The sequence below is a fragment of the Leopardus geoffroyi genome, chromosome D3, assembly GCF_018350155.1.
Source record: "Leopardus geoffroyi isolate Oge1 chromosome D3, O.geoffroyi_Oge1_pat1.0, whole genome shotgun sequence".
NCBI lineage: Eukaryota > Metazoa > Chordata > Mammalia > Carnivora > Felidae > Leopardus > Leopardus geoffroyi.
Window position 1 is genome coordinate 92,190,757 of NC_059339.1, and position 17,953 is coordinate 92,208,709.

The 17,953-nt window shown below is 51.6% G+C and overlaps 1 protein-coding gene across 11 annotated transcripts in view; it reads left to right on the forward strand.

The window, feature by feature from the left end:
- The window catches only part of ZNF236 (zinc finger protein 236), a 108,160-nt gene that overhangs the window by 70,326 nt on the left and 19,881 nt on the right, over nt 1-17,953 (forward strand). For 10 of the 11 annotated variants that reach the window (XR_006707516.1, XM_045457766.1, XM_045457767.1 and 7 more), the window contains 8 exons: nt 1,237-1,388; nt 2,904-3,116; nt 5,207-5,489; nt 7,743-7,846; nt 9,701-10,066; nt 10,820-10,965; nt 11,102-11,339; nt 11,746-11,925. Coding sequence is in view for 10 of the 11 variants with exons in the window: in XM_045457766.1 (XP_045313722.1) it covers nt 1,237-1,388; nt 2,904-3,116; nt 5,207-5,489; nt 7,743-7,846; nt 9,701-10,066; nt 10,820-10,965; nt 11,102-11,339; nt 11,746-11,925 (1,682 nt within the window). In the remaining variant the exon portion in view is untranslated. Of the gene's footprint in view, nt 1-1,236; nt 1,389-2,903; nt 3,117-5,206; nt 5,490-7,742; nt 7,847-9,700; nt 10,067-10,819; nt 10,966-11,101; nt 11,340-11,745; nt 11,926-14,625; nt 15,157-17,953 lie in introns of those variants that run through there. The other variant, XM_045457775.1, reaches the window with a different exon arrangement.

The following is a 17,953-nucleotide window of genomic DNA, read 5'->3' on the forward strand; positions in this document are numbered from 1 at the left end:
CGTCATCAGGGCTGGTGCTGGGGAACAGCAAAGGGTTTGCCCTCAGTGACCCAGGCTGGCATTGGACACGTGAGGGGACAGCTGTGTGATTGCACAGCGGGCAGGGTAGTTCGTGAGGCGAGGGGAGGCAGAGAAGGGTCCTGTCTCCACGTGGACGGAGGCTGGTCCTGGGGTGGGAGCGTGACTGGGCGGGGGTGACGTCCTGGCTTCAGACTGTTCTCTGAGGGCCGGTGTCTGTCCACACAACTGCCGATGTTGTTCCCGTGCTGGAAATTGGTCATAATCTGTAGGTGTGGGCACCGGAGACTTCCTCAGCAAACGTTGTGTGGTTTAGTGGTACTCAGTTCTGCAAATGGAGTATTTTCCTCGGCTGCCCATATACAGAGCCAGTCCCGACTTCATTGGCGGAATTAGCTTTCTCACATCAGCTGGTGAATGCTGTTTGCTTGCTTTTCTGGTTTTTTCAAAAAGCAAGCTTGCGTCAGAACGAACTTTGGAAACGCATCTACATTTGCCAGTCTTTAGATCGGTGTGGACACTAGGGGGCAGTAACTGCATCTGCAGATGTCTGGTCCTAGGGAGCGTGGTTTGGAACGTGACTCATTTCCTACTGCAGGTAAAACTTGGAAAAGCTAGGGAAATATAATAGAAGAAGCTTTCTAAATCTTTTTTTTTTTTTTTTTTTTAGTTTTTAATAATACGTGAGTAAGAATTGAGAAGTTTATAATTATTTTATCCTTGAAGCAATTTTGGTATATTCTGTAACAACTTAGGGGAAAATAATACTGTACATTTACATAGTATTCAAGATAGATCTAGGAAAATGTGTTTTGTGAAGTATTTTATAAACCAAAAGAGTATATGAACTGGCATTTCCAAGTGTCTGGACTCAGGAATGATTCTGACCCTGAAGCAGTGGAAGGTTTCACAGTGTCTCCTATGACTTAGTAAAGAAAATAGTACGTGATAAATTATCTTCCTGTTCTGTATAAAGGAGGAGTTTCCGACTACGCCTGCTGGGGATTGGTACGGGATTTACCAACATTGAAATAATAAAATATGCGTAAGACCACAGATCCTCTGAGCAGAATTTGATCTAATGTAATAATTTCTGAAATGGCGACGCCTGATTGTTTCCTGATCACTGGTGAAGATTGTTTCTCTTCCAGTCTCAGGTGTCAGATCTGAGTGAGCTCTGAATGAACGCATTCTCTGCTTTTCACTCTGTGTTCGCAGGTGTGAGTACTGCAACAAAGGCTTTAAGAAGTCCAGCCACCTGAAGCAGCACGTGCGGTCACACACTGGGGAGAAGCCCTACAAGTGCAAGCTCTGTGGCCGTGGCTTCGTGTCCTCGGGCGTTCTCAAGTCTCACGAGAAGACCCACACAGGTCGCTGTCTGCCTCGCACTGGGGTTTTGTGGTTTCCAGTGTGTTCGTGGAGGGGCGCAGCCATCGCCACCCCCTGATCCTAGAACATTGTCGTCATAGCCCAAAGAAGCTCTGTGCCTGTTGTGGCCCCTCCCCGTTTTCCCTCGGTGCCCTCCCCCCCGGTGTCCCAGGCAACCACACATCTGCTTCCGTGCGTTGGCCTGTTCTGGACATTGCATGCACGGGGAAACATACAAGATAGGGTTCCTGGTACTGAGCTTGTGTGGGGGCCGGTCCACATTGTAGCGGGTGTTAGCACTGCCTTCCCTTTTGTAGGGATAACCTTCCCCTGTGTGGGTGGACCCTCTCATTATCACCAGTTGTTGGTCCTGTGAGTTGTCCTTAGGCTTCTAGGAATTAGCCTGCTGTGAACATGTGCATACTTTTTTGTGGACCTATGTTTCCATTTCTCTGTTTACTGGTGAAATGCCCGGTCATATGGTAACTCCGTGTAACCCTTCGAGTTGATCAGCCTGCTTTCCAAAGTGGCTGCACTGTTTTACTTTCTACCAGCAATGGATGAAGGTTCTGGTTTCACTCTCTTGTCAACACCAGGCCTATCGTGTATCCTTTCTGTTATGACTGTCCTTGGGAGTGTGTGGTGGTGTCTGATCGTGGCTTTGATTTGCGTTTCTCTAGTGGCTAATGGTGTGGAGCATCTTTTCATGTGCGTGTTGAGAAATGGCTATCCTAATCCTATGTCATTTTTAAATTAGATCATTTGCAAACATTATTGCATTGTTTAAAGAGTTGTCAAAATATATTCTTTATCAGATATATGATTTGCCATTGAGTATATTTTAAATATATTTAATTTTGTATTTTTATTTTGTATATCATATCTGTTTTACATCAGTATATTCTGTATAAGGCTTTATCTGAAAATAAAAACATACAGACAAAACAAGGGAGCGGTTTGGCGGGTGCTGGGAAGACAGGCCGAGGGCAGGGCCCGTGAGGGCAGGTCTGGGGTCCTGCTAAGGAGTCCGCTGTCCCCGCAGCAGAGAGCAGCCTGTACGACCCCTGCAACGAGCAGTGGCTGATGGCCGCTGTGGTCAGTCAGGGGGGCCTCTGTGCCCTCAGTCCGGAGAAGAGGGTCCTCCCATCGGGCCCGACTGGAGCCTGAAGCCTGAAGCTGTACAGAGGGGCTGTGGGCCGCTCCCCCGTCATTTGCTGTGGGAATGAGGAAAAAAGATGGATTTGAGAAAACGTCTCAAGGGTACGGTCCACGGCATTGTTGTCAGTTTCAGTGTAGCAGACGGAGGGGCGGAGAGGACTTGGCGTTGGTCTGGAGCCTCGCGCTCGGAGGCTGTGATCGCACGAGAGAATTAGTAGGAAGATGTGCTGTCGTGGCCACGTCCTGGCACAAGACCAGGGCGAAGACGGTCTTGGGTTTTGTGGCTTGTTGAACGAATCTCTGTGTGCCCTCGAGTACTTAGGGCTGTAAAGTAACGAAATGCGGTTCTGTTGTCACAGGAGTGAAGGCGTTCAGCTGCAGTGTTTGCAACGCTTCGTTCACGACCAACGGCAGCCTCACCAGGCACATGGCCACGCACATGGGCATGAAGCCCTACAAGTGTCCGTTCTGCGAGCAGGGCTTCCGCACCACAGTCCACTGCAAGAAGCACATGAAGAGGCACCAGGCGGCCCCCCCTGCCGCGCCAGCCCCGGGGGAGGCGGACGGAGGAGGTACTGCCCGTGTGGGTGGAGGTCCGGGGAGCGGGTGCTGACGTGCCCAGAGATTGTGCACGTGTCACCCCTTCCAGTGGTTTCTTTTCTGACGACCACGGCCTGAGTGCCCTGAAAACCAGGTTCGGAGAGGCGCAGAGAGGGAAACCCCCCCCATCACCGGTCACCGCACCCGGGGCGGCCGTGCACGTGGGTGGAGGTGCGGTTTCCCACCGGAGAGGGGTTCATGCTCCGCATCGTGGGCGTGTTTGGTACCCGGCACAGGTGCGCGTCAGGTCCGGGGACTGCACGCATGTCCCTCGTTTTCTCTCACGCGCTCCCCACGGTGCACGCACCGCAGCGCCTCTGCCGATCCACGTGGCGCACCACGTGGTTCCACGGGAGCAGGCTGACCCCCCCTCTCCCCCCCCCCCCCCCGCGTGGGCGCAGTAGCCGTAGAGTCGCCATTCCGCGCCAGCCAGACCGAGTCTTTGTAGCACATCCCACGGCGGCATGTCCACACGGCGCGGTCGGCGCTGCATGTCGCCAGGTGGGCGTGACGGGGCGGGGGTGTGAGTCCCCGGGCTCCTCTCCCCACCTGTGGCCCCCGTGTGCTCCGTGTTCAGCTGACCTCAAGGTCACGGTCGTCCCTGGTGGCTCTCCTGGGGAGCGAGGGCTGTAGCTCCGACCTCTGGTTTGGGGCAAACGTCTTTCAAACGTGCCTAACCCACCCAAGGCGATAAAAACCCCCAGCCTCCCCGCTACAGGCCAGCTGCTCTGGCTTCTTCTGCAGGTAACTCAGAATGTTGGCCCCTCCTCCGTCACACAGCGCCAGCTTCCACCCTGCTCGCTCCTCGCAAGGCCTTTCTTTCCACTTCTGTCATGTAGGACCTCTCCCTGCGCTGACTTACAGAACGGGGGCATCCTCACACGGGTTCTGGAACCCTGTAGGGGGAGGGCGCCACCTTGTCAGCTGATGCTGACCGCCTGGGGGCTCCCGTTGTGGCCTCGCCCCCCCCCCCCCCCCCCGCGTACACAGCGTGCACCTGAGGGCCTGGCGTTCTCCTCGGTGGGGTCACTGAGAAACAGAGCTCCGCAGGAGCCTCCTTAGCCGCAGAAGAAAAGCCACTTGCACTGGTTTCTTTTACCCAAACCTAGAGCCACTCGGTAGGGTTTAACCTGCTCTCGGTGTTGGGACAGTGAGTCTGTGTGGCAGACACCATCGGATCCTGTCTCTTCCGTGCGTGGCGCTCCGTTTCGCTCGCCTTTTCCCGCCAGTGGCTTTGCCCTATGGATGGGGTTCCTGGTACTTTAAGTGTTTGAATAGTTCTCTCCGCATTTCGTTACCCGTGCTGGTGGGGCCACCAGCTCTACCCCACTGCCCCCAAATCTTTCCAAACTTTATTCTCTCCTTCACGGCCGACCTTTCCTCACCCTCCCCTGGCCTCTCTCTTCCCTTCTCTCCTCCTTTCCCTCCCTTCCATCTTTGTCCCTTTATCCTGACGCGGCATCTAGTTCGTTTTTATCACTGATGTGGTGTTAGCCACTGTCCATTTGGCTAGTCAATGTTTCTGTTGAGTCTCTATTCTTTTATTTTTTAGCTGTCTGTGCAGTTCTGACCTCCCTCCCAGCCAGCTCTTTTCCTTCTGTTGGGTTTTAATAGCACCTTCTTCCTGTTTACAATCCATGTAAATACATCCTTACGTCTCACTCAGAGAACGCTTATATGTATATGTTTGAATTTTTTTTTTAACTCTTTAATTAGGGCCTTTTTGCTAATTTATCTCTGGTCTTCTGTCTTGGGCTCTGCTGATTTCTTTATGCGACAATATTTCAGGTTTTGCCCGTGGTAGTGCGTGTCTGCTTAGGAATGCCGGTGGCCCGTGTGGACACCGTGGGTCGGAGCTGTCTGCCGGCTGGTCCTTGGGCTCTGCTCCCACGCGGTGACCGCTGTGCCCCTTCCTCCCGGGGACCCCGCTAGGCCTGCCCCTGGACTAATTGAGCTTCACCAAGTGACCCACTCTAATCCTACATAGGTGTTTGGCTTTAATATATTTGTTGTGTTAAAACCTAAGTTTTTATGAGGATTTGGTCCTTCCTGTTTTGTGTAGATATGTGTGTGGAGGAAGAGGAAGAAAATCCCGAGAGAAACCCATCTCGAAAGGCTCGTCCCGAGGTCATCACCTTCACGGAGGAGGAGACGGCACAACTGGCCAAAATTCGGCCGCAGGAAAGTGCGACGGTGTCGGAGCAGGTCCTGGTGCAGTCGGCGGCCGAGAAGGACCGCGTCAGCGAGATGAAGGACAGACAGGCGGAGCTGGAGGCCGAGCCCAAGTTCGCCAACTGCTGCTCCTACTGCCCCAAGAGCTTCAAGAAGCCCAGTGACCTCGTGAGGTGAGGTCGCGGTGTTGCCCCGGGGGTTCGGGAGGGGTGTCCCCGGGAGCCTTCGATGGTGCCGTCGCGGGGGCCCTGTCGGAACCCGGTGCCTCGCGAGGGGCTGAGGAGTCTCCTGAGTTACGGTTTGAAGCCCGCGTAAATTTTGAGGCTTCCCTTTGAGCTCATTCGGGAAGTTGGTGAGAAATGAGTTTGCTGCATGGATTGTACTCATTTCTGTAGAGCCGTGGGGTGCGGTGTCCCCCCTCATCTGTGGTTTCTGCTCGTTACCTGAAGTCAACCGTGGCCCATAAGTGGGCGACCTTCCTTCTGAGCTGGGTCACGTGCCCGTGTCTGTCACCTGCCGTCATCTCACGTGGACATGTCATCATTGCCCGTCATCACGGAAGGAGGGGCGGGGGATGTGGCACAATCCGGTATTTTAACTTCTATCACAGTGTGTTGTTGTGAGTGTTCCCGTTCATCATCAGTTGTCATCAGCCTCACCGGGCCTAATTTAGAAATCAGACCTCACGATAAGTATCAGGTATAGGAATGAACGGTGTAATACGGTTTGGTACACACACGGGGGGTCTTGGACCGTACCTCCCGCAGGGGGGGGGGGTGCTGCTCTAGTTTAAAAAAGAAAGAAAAGGAAATGAGTTATTTCTTGAAGACAGCATGGTGCTAAGCTTTGTACATTTGCAAACAGCATCAGGGACATCTTTATCCCCAGGGGTGCTGGTGTGCGTAGGGAGCGGGGGGCGCAGGCTCAGGCTGGGGCGGGAGCAGGAGCAGGGGTGCTGGTGTGTGCAGGGAGTGGGGGGCGCAGGCTCAGGCCGGGGCGGGAGCAGGGGTGCTGGTGTGCGTAGGGAGCGGGGGGCGCAGGCTCGGGCCGGGGCAGGAGCGAGCGTGTCAGGAGGCAGCGTGCAGTTCACACCAGTCTGTCCAAGCAGTGACTGACGATGTGAGGTCAAGTCCAGCAGGATGATGCAGACTTGGAAACGGGACACTGAGGGCTGGGGGCAAGGTCAGCCTGCGGGAAAGACGGGGAGGTAGAATGTTCTCCTGCAGTCTCTGCAGGGTCGCTCTGGACGGCTCAGGATTAGGAGCAAGCTGGTAGGTTGGGGGATACCGGGCCCCCTGACACAGGGAGGAGCAGTTCGGAGTTGGAGGCGGGGGAAGGAGCAGGCTGCCCTCCAGCTCCTCCTGAGCCCTCAGCGCCCTCCATGTGGGTGGGGCTGGTGGCAGAGCGGCCACTGGGTTGGAAGTGCTCATCAGTGAGCCTGGGTGACCGCTGGACTGCCCTGTTCTTCCCACTGCAGCGAGGGTGGCGGCGAGGGGGGTGAGTGGGGCGACGGCGCGTGCCGAGGAGGTGGCGGTGGTGTCCCTTCTGGGCACCCGGAGGTCAGGTGCAATTAAGTGGGGAGTAAGACAGCAGAGCGTTCAGGGGGGGAGGACCAGGTCCTGTGATGAAGCCAAACAAAAGAAAAGCACAGCCCGGGACACCATCAAGTGTGAAAAAGTCCTTCCTGCTTCCCAGAGACAACCGCTGTCAACTGGTTCTTACGTGTTTTTCCCAGAAATGTCCACGTGTCACCATTAAGTTCTACAGTTTTATTTTTGGTATAGTTTTTACATATTGAGTCATAGACACCCTTCTTTGTTTGTACCTGCAAGCTTGTTACCTTCTTCTTAGTGGTGACGTGTTCTGTCGTGGGGGAATGCCAACTTTTATTTCATGGCACGCTTTCTGTCTCCGGTCGCTACAGGAGCCCTCGCGGGTGCACCTGCAGGGGGGTTGGGTCACTGCCGCCAGGTGGTGCCCAGACTGCCCCCCTGACTGAGGCCTCATCTGACTGACAGCAGAAATGCTAGCTTTGTGTTTTAATTTCCTCTTTTTCAATTCTGGGTATGGGTGAAACGCTTTCCCGTGGCTTTTGGCTGTATTTCTTCTCTGAGCTTCCTATGCATTGTCTGTTCTTCTGCTGTGGTGTTTCTGGTCTTATTGCTGATTTATAACAACTCTTCGGTTTAAGAAAAGTTAGCCCTGTGTTCGTCCATCTTGCAGATGTTTTTGTTTGCTTCTGAGTTTGTTTCTGCCGTTTTTGTGTAGATGGAGATCAAAGGTTTTATTTGGCCGAGTTTATTCAGCCCATACTAACACATATTTTTTACTTACAGGCATAGTTACAAATTTAAAATCATGAGATTGCTTGTAAATGTGTATAAAATTAAAAATAAAAACACTTACTGTAAATGCTTTCTGGTTAGGCACGTGCGAATCCACACTGGAGAAAAGCCATATAAATGTGATGAATGTGGGAAGAGCTTTACTGTTAAATCGACCCTAGACTGCCACGTGAAGACGCACACAGGTACGAGCGGGCGCCTGTGCTCCACGTCGGTGCCTTATGATGGCGCTTTGTAGAGAATTTTAAATGTTCATTCATTTATTTTGAGAGAGACAGAGAGAATGAGCAGGGGAGGGACAGAGAGAGACGGAGACAGAGAATCCCAAGCAGGCTCGAACTGCTGTCCTTTGAGATCACAACCTGAGCTGAAACCCGAGAGTTGGCTGCTAACTGACTGAGCCTCCTAGGCACCACGATGGCATTTTGTATTTGTCCCCGTCTACCTTTCAAGATCATAGGAAGCTTAGAAGTCAGGAACCATGAAGAAATGGGTATAAAAGGAGTTTTGATTTCTGACTTGGGAGAAATGATCCAGAAAACACGGAGGAAAAGGAGCCCGGTCTCCGATGCCGAGCTGCCTGCTGTCAGTGTTCTTACTGCGCCTTGAATACCTTTGTTAAGAAAATTCTTTCTTAGTCTCATTTAGGCCAGAGACCTTTGGTTTGTCGAGTTTTTACAAGAACTGGGGATTTAGCCAAGCTGATTATAGTTACCAGCTAATAATTCTTTTCAGGTGGGGGGGAAATCTTATAAAGGAAAAACATTAATGTACGATTCCCAATGGCCATTTTTTTCTTCATCTCATTTGAGGAACTGAAGGTTAATGGTGCTCATTAAAATACAGCGAGGCTTTGCTGCTTGCCCTGCACAGGGTGCCCAGTGGTTAAGGGGCAGGCCCGCACACCCCACGCAGATTTGACGTCTGTGCTCACTTCCGGGCCATTTCTCGGAGCCTCTGGCTGTCGCGGGAACTGTGGTGAACTCTCAGTAAACGGGAGAGTTGTTCATGTGATTCATAGGATTATGATTGTGAAACTCATTTATATTCTTAATTTTTGGTTCCCGGCAGAATTGACCAAAAACGTACAAGGGAATTTCACATGTTTATGTAAAGTCCTGTGATTCTTCTCTGATGGGTTAGTGTTTGGAATTTAATAGATAGATACAGGAACTTAGCGTGCGCCCCTGCTGTGGGCAGTGTTTCCGCTGGTTCATCGGGTGCTGTGTTTTTGTCCCTCTTGTGTGATGCTGTGAGCCGCCAGGACCAGAAGGGGCCTCTCACCTGGCCAGTGCCAGTGGTGTTCACGATGGCTCGCACGCCGGGATTCTGTGTTGGCCCCTGTGCCTGAGGCCCAGAAAGAAAAGTCTCTGTGAAAGTTACCTTTCAGGCCTCCTCCTGCACTCCGGGCTCCCCGGGTGACCTCTGAGGGCTCCCAGCAGGGCTGGACAGCTGGCCTCCCTAGTCCCGGGGTGGGTCCCAGCGTGCCCGCCCGGTTAAATAGAAGTCACTATTGTTTCTGGGAGAAATAGAGAGAAACAGAAAACCGGGACGCTTTTGTCCCCCCAGAGCCTCTCCGGGGCAGGGTGGGCGGGTGACCAGGCCCTCGGCCCCACCTCCCGGCCTCCGTCATGCCCTTGGCTCAGAGTCCCAGGAGCTGAGCACGTGATCCACACCTGTGGCCACTCCCCACCTGCGCAGGTGTCCCGGGGGGCCCCCCTGCAGAAAGAAGATAGACGTGTGCTGACACGTACAGGTGCCCTTTGTAAACCGAGGGGCGAGTGACAGCGACACGGGCTGAGCCGCTTAGTGACCCCACCCCGGGTCCCGTCTAGGCTCGGGGAGAGGCGGTGCAGACGCCCAAGTGCTGTGGGGTCGTGGACGCAGGCTGTGGCGGTGCTCACCGCGAGGTCTCTGCGCCAGCACCCGCAGAACAGGGTCCTCCTTGACGTACCTGGCCCCGCCCCCCGCCCCGTGCCGGCCGCTTGCGCGTGGGTGTGGCGCGTCCTGGGCCCCGCTGACCCTTGACCTTTCCGCAGGTCAGAAGCTCTTCAGCTGTCACGTGTGCAGCAACGCCTTTTCCACAAAGGGGAGCCTGAAGGTGCACATGCGCTTGCACACGGGAGCGAAGCCCTTCAAGTGTCCGCACTGTGAGCTGCGCTTCCGCACGTCCGGGCGGAGGAAGACGCACATGCAGTTTCATTATAAACCCGACCCGAAGAAAGCCAGGAAGCCGGTGGCCCGAAGCCCGTCGGAGGCGCTGCAGCCCTTAAACCTGCTCAGCCCGTCATCCGCCGACCCCAGCGTGTTCGTCATGAACAACTCTGTCCTGACGGGGCAGTTCGAGCAGAACGTGCTTCCGCAGGGGCTGGTGGGCCAGGCCATCCTCCCTGCCTCCGTGTCGGGTGAGCGCCCGGCCTGGGTGGCGCTGGTGTGCCGGGAGGGGGGGCCCTCCGTCCACGACCTGCGCTTCTCTGCCTTGAGGTTTGCCCGTGTGAGGCAGGTGGGAAAACGTACATTTCACTCTTGAGGCGAGTCACCCTCCGTCCCTGTTCGTCCCGCCACAGCATCTGCTTTTGAACCCTTCACGGGGCTCTGAGCTGCTCTTCCTGGGTTTACGTGCGCCTCTTGCTCTGCACCCCGCAGACGTGACAGTGACACACGTGACCGGTGACTCCCCTCCGACATCGTGTGTGCTATCCTAGAGTTCTTTAAATAATCGCGCTCGGGTCACGTGGGTACCCAGTGCTTGAAAAATAGGAACTTTCAGCCATTCGGGCTTGTCGTGCACTTACAAGTCACAGAGTGAGTGTCAGCAGCCTGTGGATGTGACCCGTGGGGCCATTAAAGATACAACACACCCGTGAGTTGTTGTTTTAGACCTTGGGCCAGTCAGCGTAGTCTCTTTGAGCCTAGTTTGCTCGTGTGTTTAAAATGCATAACATCACCTATTTCAGAGGATGCTTTGTGTTGGGTGAATTAGATCATGCGTGTGTCTGGTGGCAATATTAGTATGCCTTAACTACATACATCACGTTGATGTACGAATAAAACCATGTACACAAAAATTCCCATATGGAAATGAGGGGTTTTTGTTCTGTTTTGCTTTCTAAGAAGCCTTTCAGATACGCAGTCATCCCGGTTCTCTTCCTCTGCAGCTGGTGGTGACTGGACAGTGTCTTTGACGGACGGGAGCTTGACCAGCCTGGAGGGCATACAGTTACAGCTGGCTGCTAACTTAGTCGGGCCAAACGTCCAGATCTCTGGAATCGATGCCTCCAGCATTAACAACATAACGTTACAGGTATGCCGCTTCTGAGGTTTTCCGGGCTTTAATTGGTCAAAATTGCACGTGAGCGCGCTTCCCGTCACAGATACCTTGTTACACAATCACACGTGAGCGTGCACTGCCCGTCACAGGTACCTGTTTTGCCTTTCAGATTGACCCAAGTATTTTGCAGCAGACGCTACAGCAGGGCAACTTGCTCAGTCAGCAGCTGCCGGGGGAGCCCGGCCTGGCCTCCCAAAACAGCACCTTGCAGACACAGGACAGCACGGTCCCAGCCAGTGTCGTCATCCAGCCCATCTCAGGCCTGTCCTTACAGCCCACGGTGACGTCTGCCAGTCTGACCATCGGCCCGCTGTCTGAGCAGGACCCTGTGATGACCACCAGCAGCGGTAAATGGCAGCCGGGGGTCCAGCTCCTTGCTTGTGGTCACGCATTTGCATTTAGGGCTCCGTGGCTCCCCTTTCCTCTTCTTACCAAGCTCAGCAAACACGTGGAGTGTCCCCAGCACACGCGCACTTTTCCTCTGCTAAGTGATGTGCATTCAGTCTACGCACATCCCTTTCCGCCCACACGTAATTCCCGCGGTCCTGTTGCCTTTCTGTTTCTAAGGCGTCTTGTCTTTCCGGATGAGGGAATTCTACACGTGGTTGATGTTTTCTTCTGAATCTTCTTTTGAAATAACTGCTTTATTAAAATATTAACATATACGATTAGAATAACATTAAAATAACAAATATGAAAGAAAATTACCATTCTTTTAAGCCCAGCTTTGTTTTGTTTTGTCACGACGACCAGGGACTCAAGACCTCTCTCAGGTGGTGACGTCGCAAGGCCTGGTATCCACCTCCAGCGGCCCCCACGAGATCACCCTGACCATTAACAACTCGAGTCTGAGCCAGGTGTTGGCGCAGGCTGCCGGGCCCGCTGCTGCGTCGTCCTCCGGGTCCCCGCAGGAAATCACCCTGACCATCTCTGGTTAGTCACTTAACGTCTTAAACCTCCTCCCCCCACAGTTGAAGTGTGTGTTAGTCGTACGTATGTATGTTTTCGGCAACACCGAATTTTGCACAAAGCCAGTGCTCCGGAAGTGTTGGTAACACGTGTGGGAAATTCAGGCTTAGCGAAAGACCGTCACAGTTGAGATCTAACCAGAAGTTAAAAGTGAGAGTTCCTCACGTCCACTCTGAGACCACTGTTTGGCCACCTCGCTCTGGTTAGCAGACAGCAGGAAGCCGTGGCTTCATGTGCCGTTTTCCTGCTTCGTGAGACTAGAGGACTGTGGTCGGCACAACCTGAGTGTGAGGACGCTCTGGGCGCCTCCTGGCTTCCCAGGACTCTGCACAGACCGTGTGGAACATCGTTAAATGTGGGGTAGAGCACTGAGGAGTGGAGAAACGGGAAGATGATGGCCTTTGGCAGTGGAGGTCACTTGAAGTTGGCAAATCGATCCCGTGTGTCAGCCGAGAGCAGGCGTTCCGTGTCTCCGGGCTGTCACGTCCACGACCAGACTTCCCTCCATCTGTGTCGTGTGTGACCTAGGTCAGCCTGGAACACGTTTTACAGCGGTGCGCTGCCCACGTGACTCTTAGCTGTGAGCCCTTCGTGGTCATTAAGAGTCATTTTCAAATTTAGCAGCCCTTTGTATGACCCTTACTATGTGCCAGGCGCTCTTCTAGTGACTTTTACAAATATGAACTCATTTAATATTAATTCATTCAAGCCTCATAGCAACCTTATGAGGCTGTTGTTACAAATAAGAAAAACATTTCGTTGGGAGGTGAACGCTGCCCCTGGAGAGAGGGTGTGATGGCGGAAGGGGAGCGTTTTCCCTTAAACACTGGGGAGGGCGGAGGGCGGAGGGCGGACCGGGTAACGCACTTGGCTTCAGGGAGATTCCTGCAGAGATTACTCTTGCAAAAGGAAGAAAATTTACTTAGAAAACTGAAGAAAGCTTGCTTTCTTAGGGAGCGTCTTTTCCTTTTAACGCGTGTGAGAAACTTGAGGAGCTATTCTTAGAGTTTTGATTTTGAGCGATGTGAGTGATTTTAGACGCTCTTAGGCAATGGAAATGAACTTTCAGTTTTATAGAATTCAGTAACCTTCCTACTTTTGTTATATGCATCTGAATTTTAATGTTTTTTATGTTGAGAAACCTTTGTTGATCAAATTAACTTTTTGGTGCGCCCTCTGTGTATGAGGCATTGTGCGAATCCTGTACAAAAGACACATAATCCAAGATTCTGGCTTATAGTTGAGAAAGTGTGTTATTTAGCTTATGGGTTGTGGTTCTGTTTCTCCTGTATTTTCCTATCATTGATCATGTAGATACTTTGCGTATTGGCATATTCAGAATAAGGAAGTGAATTTAACTAATTGTTTAAGAGTTAGCTTAAAAGGTTTACCCTAGGAGAAATCTTTAAATCAGTGGATGACAGGAGGTTTGCCCAGACTTTGGGCCAGAGGCTTCTAATTCTCAATCCTCATTGTTACGCGTCATGAGAACTGTCAAGTCACAAGTCAGCGTTTCCTTATCCCGTTTGGAAAAGGCTATAGGAAAACAGTTTGCGGTCTCTGTAGAGATTTTCGGTTGTTTTTTCCATTAATGTGTATAATTATAAATGTCGGTGCTAGAAAGCAAAACTTTGAGCTTTGTAGACTCTTAGCAATTCAGAAGTCAGTTGAGAAAAAAATATGGGGTACAAGGCAAGGATAGCCCTCGGGCTCCCCAACTTGTCTCGTGCCTCTACAATAAGGTCCTCTTCTCTGATGGTTTGGTCCAGTTTTCAGTGAAAAGTTATGTCAGGCAGAGAATCAAGAAAGTGATAACCTTCATCCACAGATCCTTTGAAGACGGGTCTGCTCTGCTGATAGGAGTTTGCATTTTTCCTTTTGCCCGTGCTCATGCCCACAGCACGCGGCATTTCCTGTTCCTGTGTCTTTACTGAAGCGTGACGATGTCGATAATTACACAGCACAGTGGCAGTGCAGCATTCCTTTGTCTTGACGCTTTCCCCCTCCGGTTTAGTCTTGCGTTTGCCTAACTTGACAGCAGATGTTTTTAAAGTAACTCGTTCACGTCCAGTCTTTCCAAAGATTCCGTCAGCAGCTGTTCCCCTTCTCTGTTCGTCTGTTTTCCATGCAGTTTGCTTACGCTCATGTGACTCCTGTGGCTATCGAAGCTGGCATCCGCGGGCGGGTCTGGAGGCGAAGGCCAGCGCTTCCTGGAAGGCGAGTGGCACAGGTCCCCTCCCCTCACCCGCCCTAGTGCCGAGTGTCCCCGCCGCGCAAGCCCGCTCGGTGGCGGCTGGGTACGGGGGCTCTAGGGTCACCTGCTTTTACAAACATACCTAGCCACACCTGCCAGTCTACCACATTTGGAAGTGTTTTCAGGTCAGTTTAAGTTTTAGTCAACAAAGTGTGTAATTTTAAGTGCCTAAATACGGAGTTACAATAGAACGCTTAGGAAGCACTTAAAAATACTTAACAGCTTAAAAAATGGAAACAAATACTGTCATTTAGAGAAAATGTATTGCTGGTCTTTTCAGTTTTTCTAGGAATATTATTAAAAGTGAAATAGCTTTAATTTTAATAAGATGTTATCATATGCTTAGCACACGTGCCAGTATGTAAGTTAACATGTTATTTTCAGATACCACAGTATTAATTTCCATGTAGGTCGAGACCTCATTCAGCACAATTCTTACGGAAATAGTGACCTAAACGGAAGCGTAAGATTGTCAGCACCTGCAGTCAATGATCAGTGCCCAGGTGCCACCCTAACTGGAGGCAGTGACCAGCTGCTCTCGTGGAGTGTACCACTGAGCTCTTCAGGTGTGCACGCGGCTGCTGGCTGAGCCACGGACACACTGTGCCACGGCGTGGCCACAGGGCTGTGCCCCCGGTCGGCGGGGTCGGCGGGCGGGAGCAGGACCCCTGTGTCATCAGGCTCTGTCACGTGTCACGTGATTCCATACTCCCTGGCCTTACCCGTGCGTGCAGGGTTAGCAGCCGAGCTGAAATTCTGCTTACCAGGGAGGGCAGGGGAACGGTCCTGTTCCGACACACGAGGTGTGATGGAGTTGTGCGAGTTAGCACTTGGAGGGCTCGTCACAGAACCGTGCCCTGTTCCCCGTGCGGGAATCCAGCCCGTTCCTCCTCGCCCTGCAGCCTGAGTCTCCTGTCACCCACCGCTGTTAGGAGAACGCAGTTTTATTTATTTATTTATTTATTTATTTATTTATTTATTTATTTATTTTTTAATTTTTTTTTTTTCAAACGTTTATTTATTTTTGGGACAGAGAGAGACAGAGCATGAACGGGGGAGGGGCAGAGAGAGAGGGAGACACAGAATCGGAAATGGGCTCCAGGCTCTGAGCCGTCAGCCCAGAGCCTGACGCGGGGCTCGAACTCACGGACCGCGAGATCGTGACCTGGCTGAAGTCGGATGCTTAACCGACTGCGCCACCCAGGTGCCCCATGGAGAACGCAGTTTTAAAATGGCCTCTTGCTAAGCTTTGCAAGTGTAGAGTTCTATAAAAACTTAAATGAGCTCCAGTAACATAAATGACAGCTTCGCAAGTAATGGTCAACGGTTTCCAATGACATGCCTGTCTGGTTTATCTCCTCTTGTAGAGATCTTGTTAATTTCTTAGCCTTCTTATTTTCCAACTCTCTATATCCTTTTTTGAGGGGAAAAATTTAATTTTTACATATATTTGGAGGCGCAGCTAGGCTTTTTTTCTTTTTCATGCTCATTTGAGATGCTTTCTTATCCGGTAATTTATTTTTTCACTAACAGACTGTATAATGTGTACTGTGTGATAAGAACTGTACTCAATCTGGGAATAGAATACTGAGCAAGGCAGACGTAGCGCCTTTGCACTTAGGATCCTAGGAACTAATAGGACACAGGCACTTACTGAGGAATCCGTAAATCATTGTAAACTTGTGGCGGTAACGATGTGTAAAGGAAAATAGGTCATCGGTCCTGGGGGATTTGACCTGGTTGGGACAGGGCTTCTGTGAGAGTGGGGCTGGGAGTGTGGGGGCATCTGTCTACCCCTGTCGTTTGCTGAAGATGAAATGAGGCCTGAGTGGTTAAGAACTTTGTCTGAATCCCGTGTCGGCAGATCCAGAGTCTGGATTTCTGGCCTGTGATGTCCCCTCTGTGTCTGATCCTTGTGTCTCGTGGGCCAGAGTGAGTGGCTGTCCAGCTCCGGTGCGGACTCTGTTCTGGAATGCTAGCCATGTGAGCTCTCTCAGCCTGCTCCCCTAGGGCCGTGACATCTAGTGTCTCCCTGGAAGCTCTGCTTAACGTCTTCTTGAATCCTGGGCAAATGGTTGGAAAGACCAGTGGTTTCAGGTGTTTCAGTTTACATGGAGTGGTTTTCTCGTGCTGCTCTGGGGATCCTGGGTGTTTGCTGGTGCAGCAGATAATTGAAAATGGGAGATGTTCCGATCAGGATGGAGAAGCGGATGGCCTGAGGGCCCTGTTTTGGCCACCAGTATACTTCATTACAACACTGTCGTCTGGTTAGACAGGAAGTGTTTTCCCTTGGCATCGCCCCCGCACAGAGCCGTAGAGCCTTGCGTGCAGGGGAGGGTCCCTCGTGCAGTAGAGCTGACCACAGCCAGTTGTGCCTAAGGGTCCTGGGTGTTATGCACTAGCGTTTCTTTGAAAACAACGAACGAGCCCTTTCCCATGATTTAATTATTTTTCCCTTTGGACTTACTGTTTTAGAGCCAGCTGAGAATACTTTCTTTTTTTTTTTTTTTTTTTTAATTTTTTTTGATGTTTATTTATTTTTGAGACAGAGAGAGAGAGAGACAGAGCATGAACGGGGGAGGGGCAGAGAGAGAGGGAGACACAGAATCGGAAGCAGGCTCCAGGCTCTGGGCCATCAGCCCAGAGCCCGACGCGGGGCTCGAACTCACGGACCGCGAGATTGTGACCTGAGCTGAAGTTGCACGAGATTGTGACCTGAGCTGAAGTTGGACGCTTAACCGACTGAGCCACCCAGGCGCCCCGAGAATACTTTCTTTGTGATGTCACTTGAGCTTAATTTGGTGCCTTATTCAAATTTATTTTCCAAGCAATTTAGTGAAATAAAATAAAAGTTGAGCTCATAACGTGAACATGTTTGTTTAGTGATGTAATAGCAGGTGTCATAAACACAGGATCGAGTTTATACGACCAGGTCAGTTGTATTATGTTCTCGTGTACCTTTGCCATCTTTGAACGATTCCAGATACAGGAAGAAATTCTTCCACACGCTGAACTACTCAGGCCTTGATAGCTGGCAGCTATCTTGAGAGGTTTGCGGATCCATTGGTACCGGTGATAATGGTGATAATTCGGGAGCTGACCCGTCAGTACAGTACAGGGCGGGACATTGCTTCTTGAAAGGGCGGCGTTTTTCTGAGCGTCAAAGTCACTCGCAGACCAGGCTTCAGGCCACACCGTGCGAGAGTTGAGACCAAAATGACTTTGACACATGACTTAGACATGCCTCTTCTAAAACCCTCAATGATTTTACAAAACTGTTGCCAGCCAGTCCATTAGACCAGAGCAGGCTGGCATGCCCGTGACTGTTCTCACTTGTAGTTCTTTCCATCTTGTTCACAAGATGGGCCGAGGCTCCCCAGCCCCCCCGGACGGCGTGCATCCTAACTGAAGCGTTGAAAAGAAGTGTGTTACGTTCCAGGGGGCTCTACGTGAATCAAAGTACTGCAGTCAGCGTTTCACATGCGAGACAGAAACACGACCTTGTGTTCGGGTGTCTGACACGGGGCCGAAGGCCATTTCACTGGCTCCACGGGCGTCCGCGACAGCATCGGACACACGTGCTTGTATCAGAAAACGGTCAGATGTGACGCGAGTGCCCTTTCAGAGGCTTGAGATTTAGCACAACTTTTTAAGGAATTGATCTCAAACGGGAATCATCTTTTTGTTCTTACCCTTGTCCACTGTTAAGATAATTTTGATGAATAAATTGGGTTATGC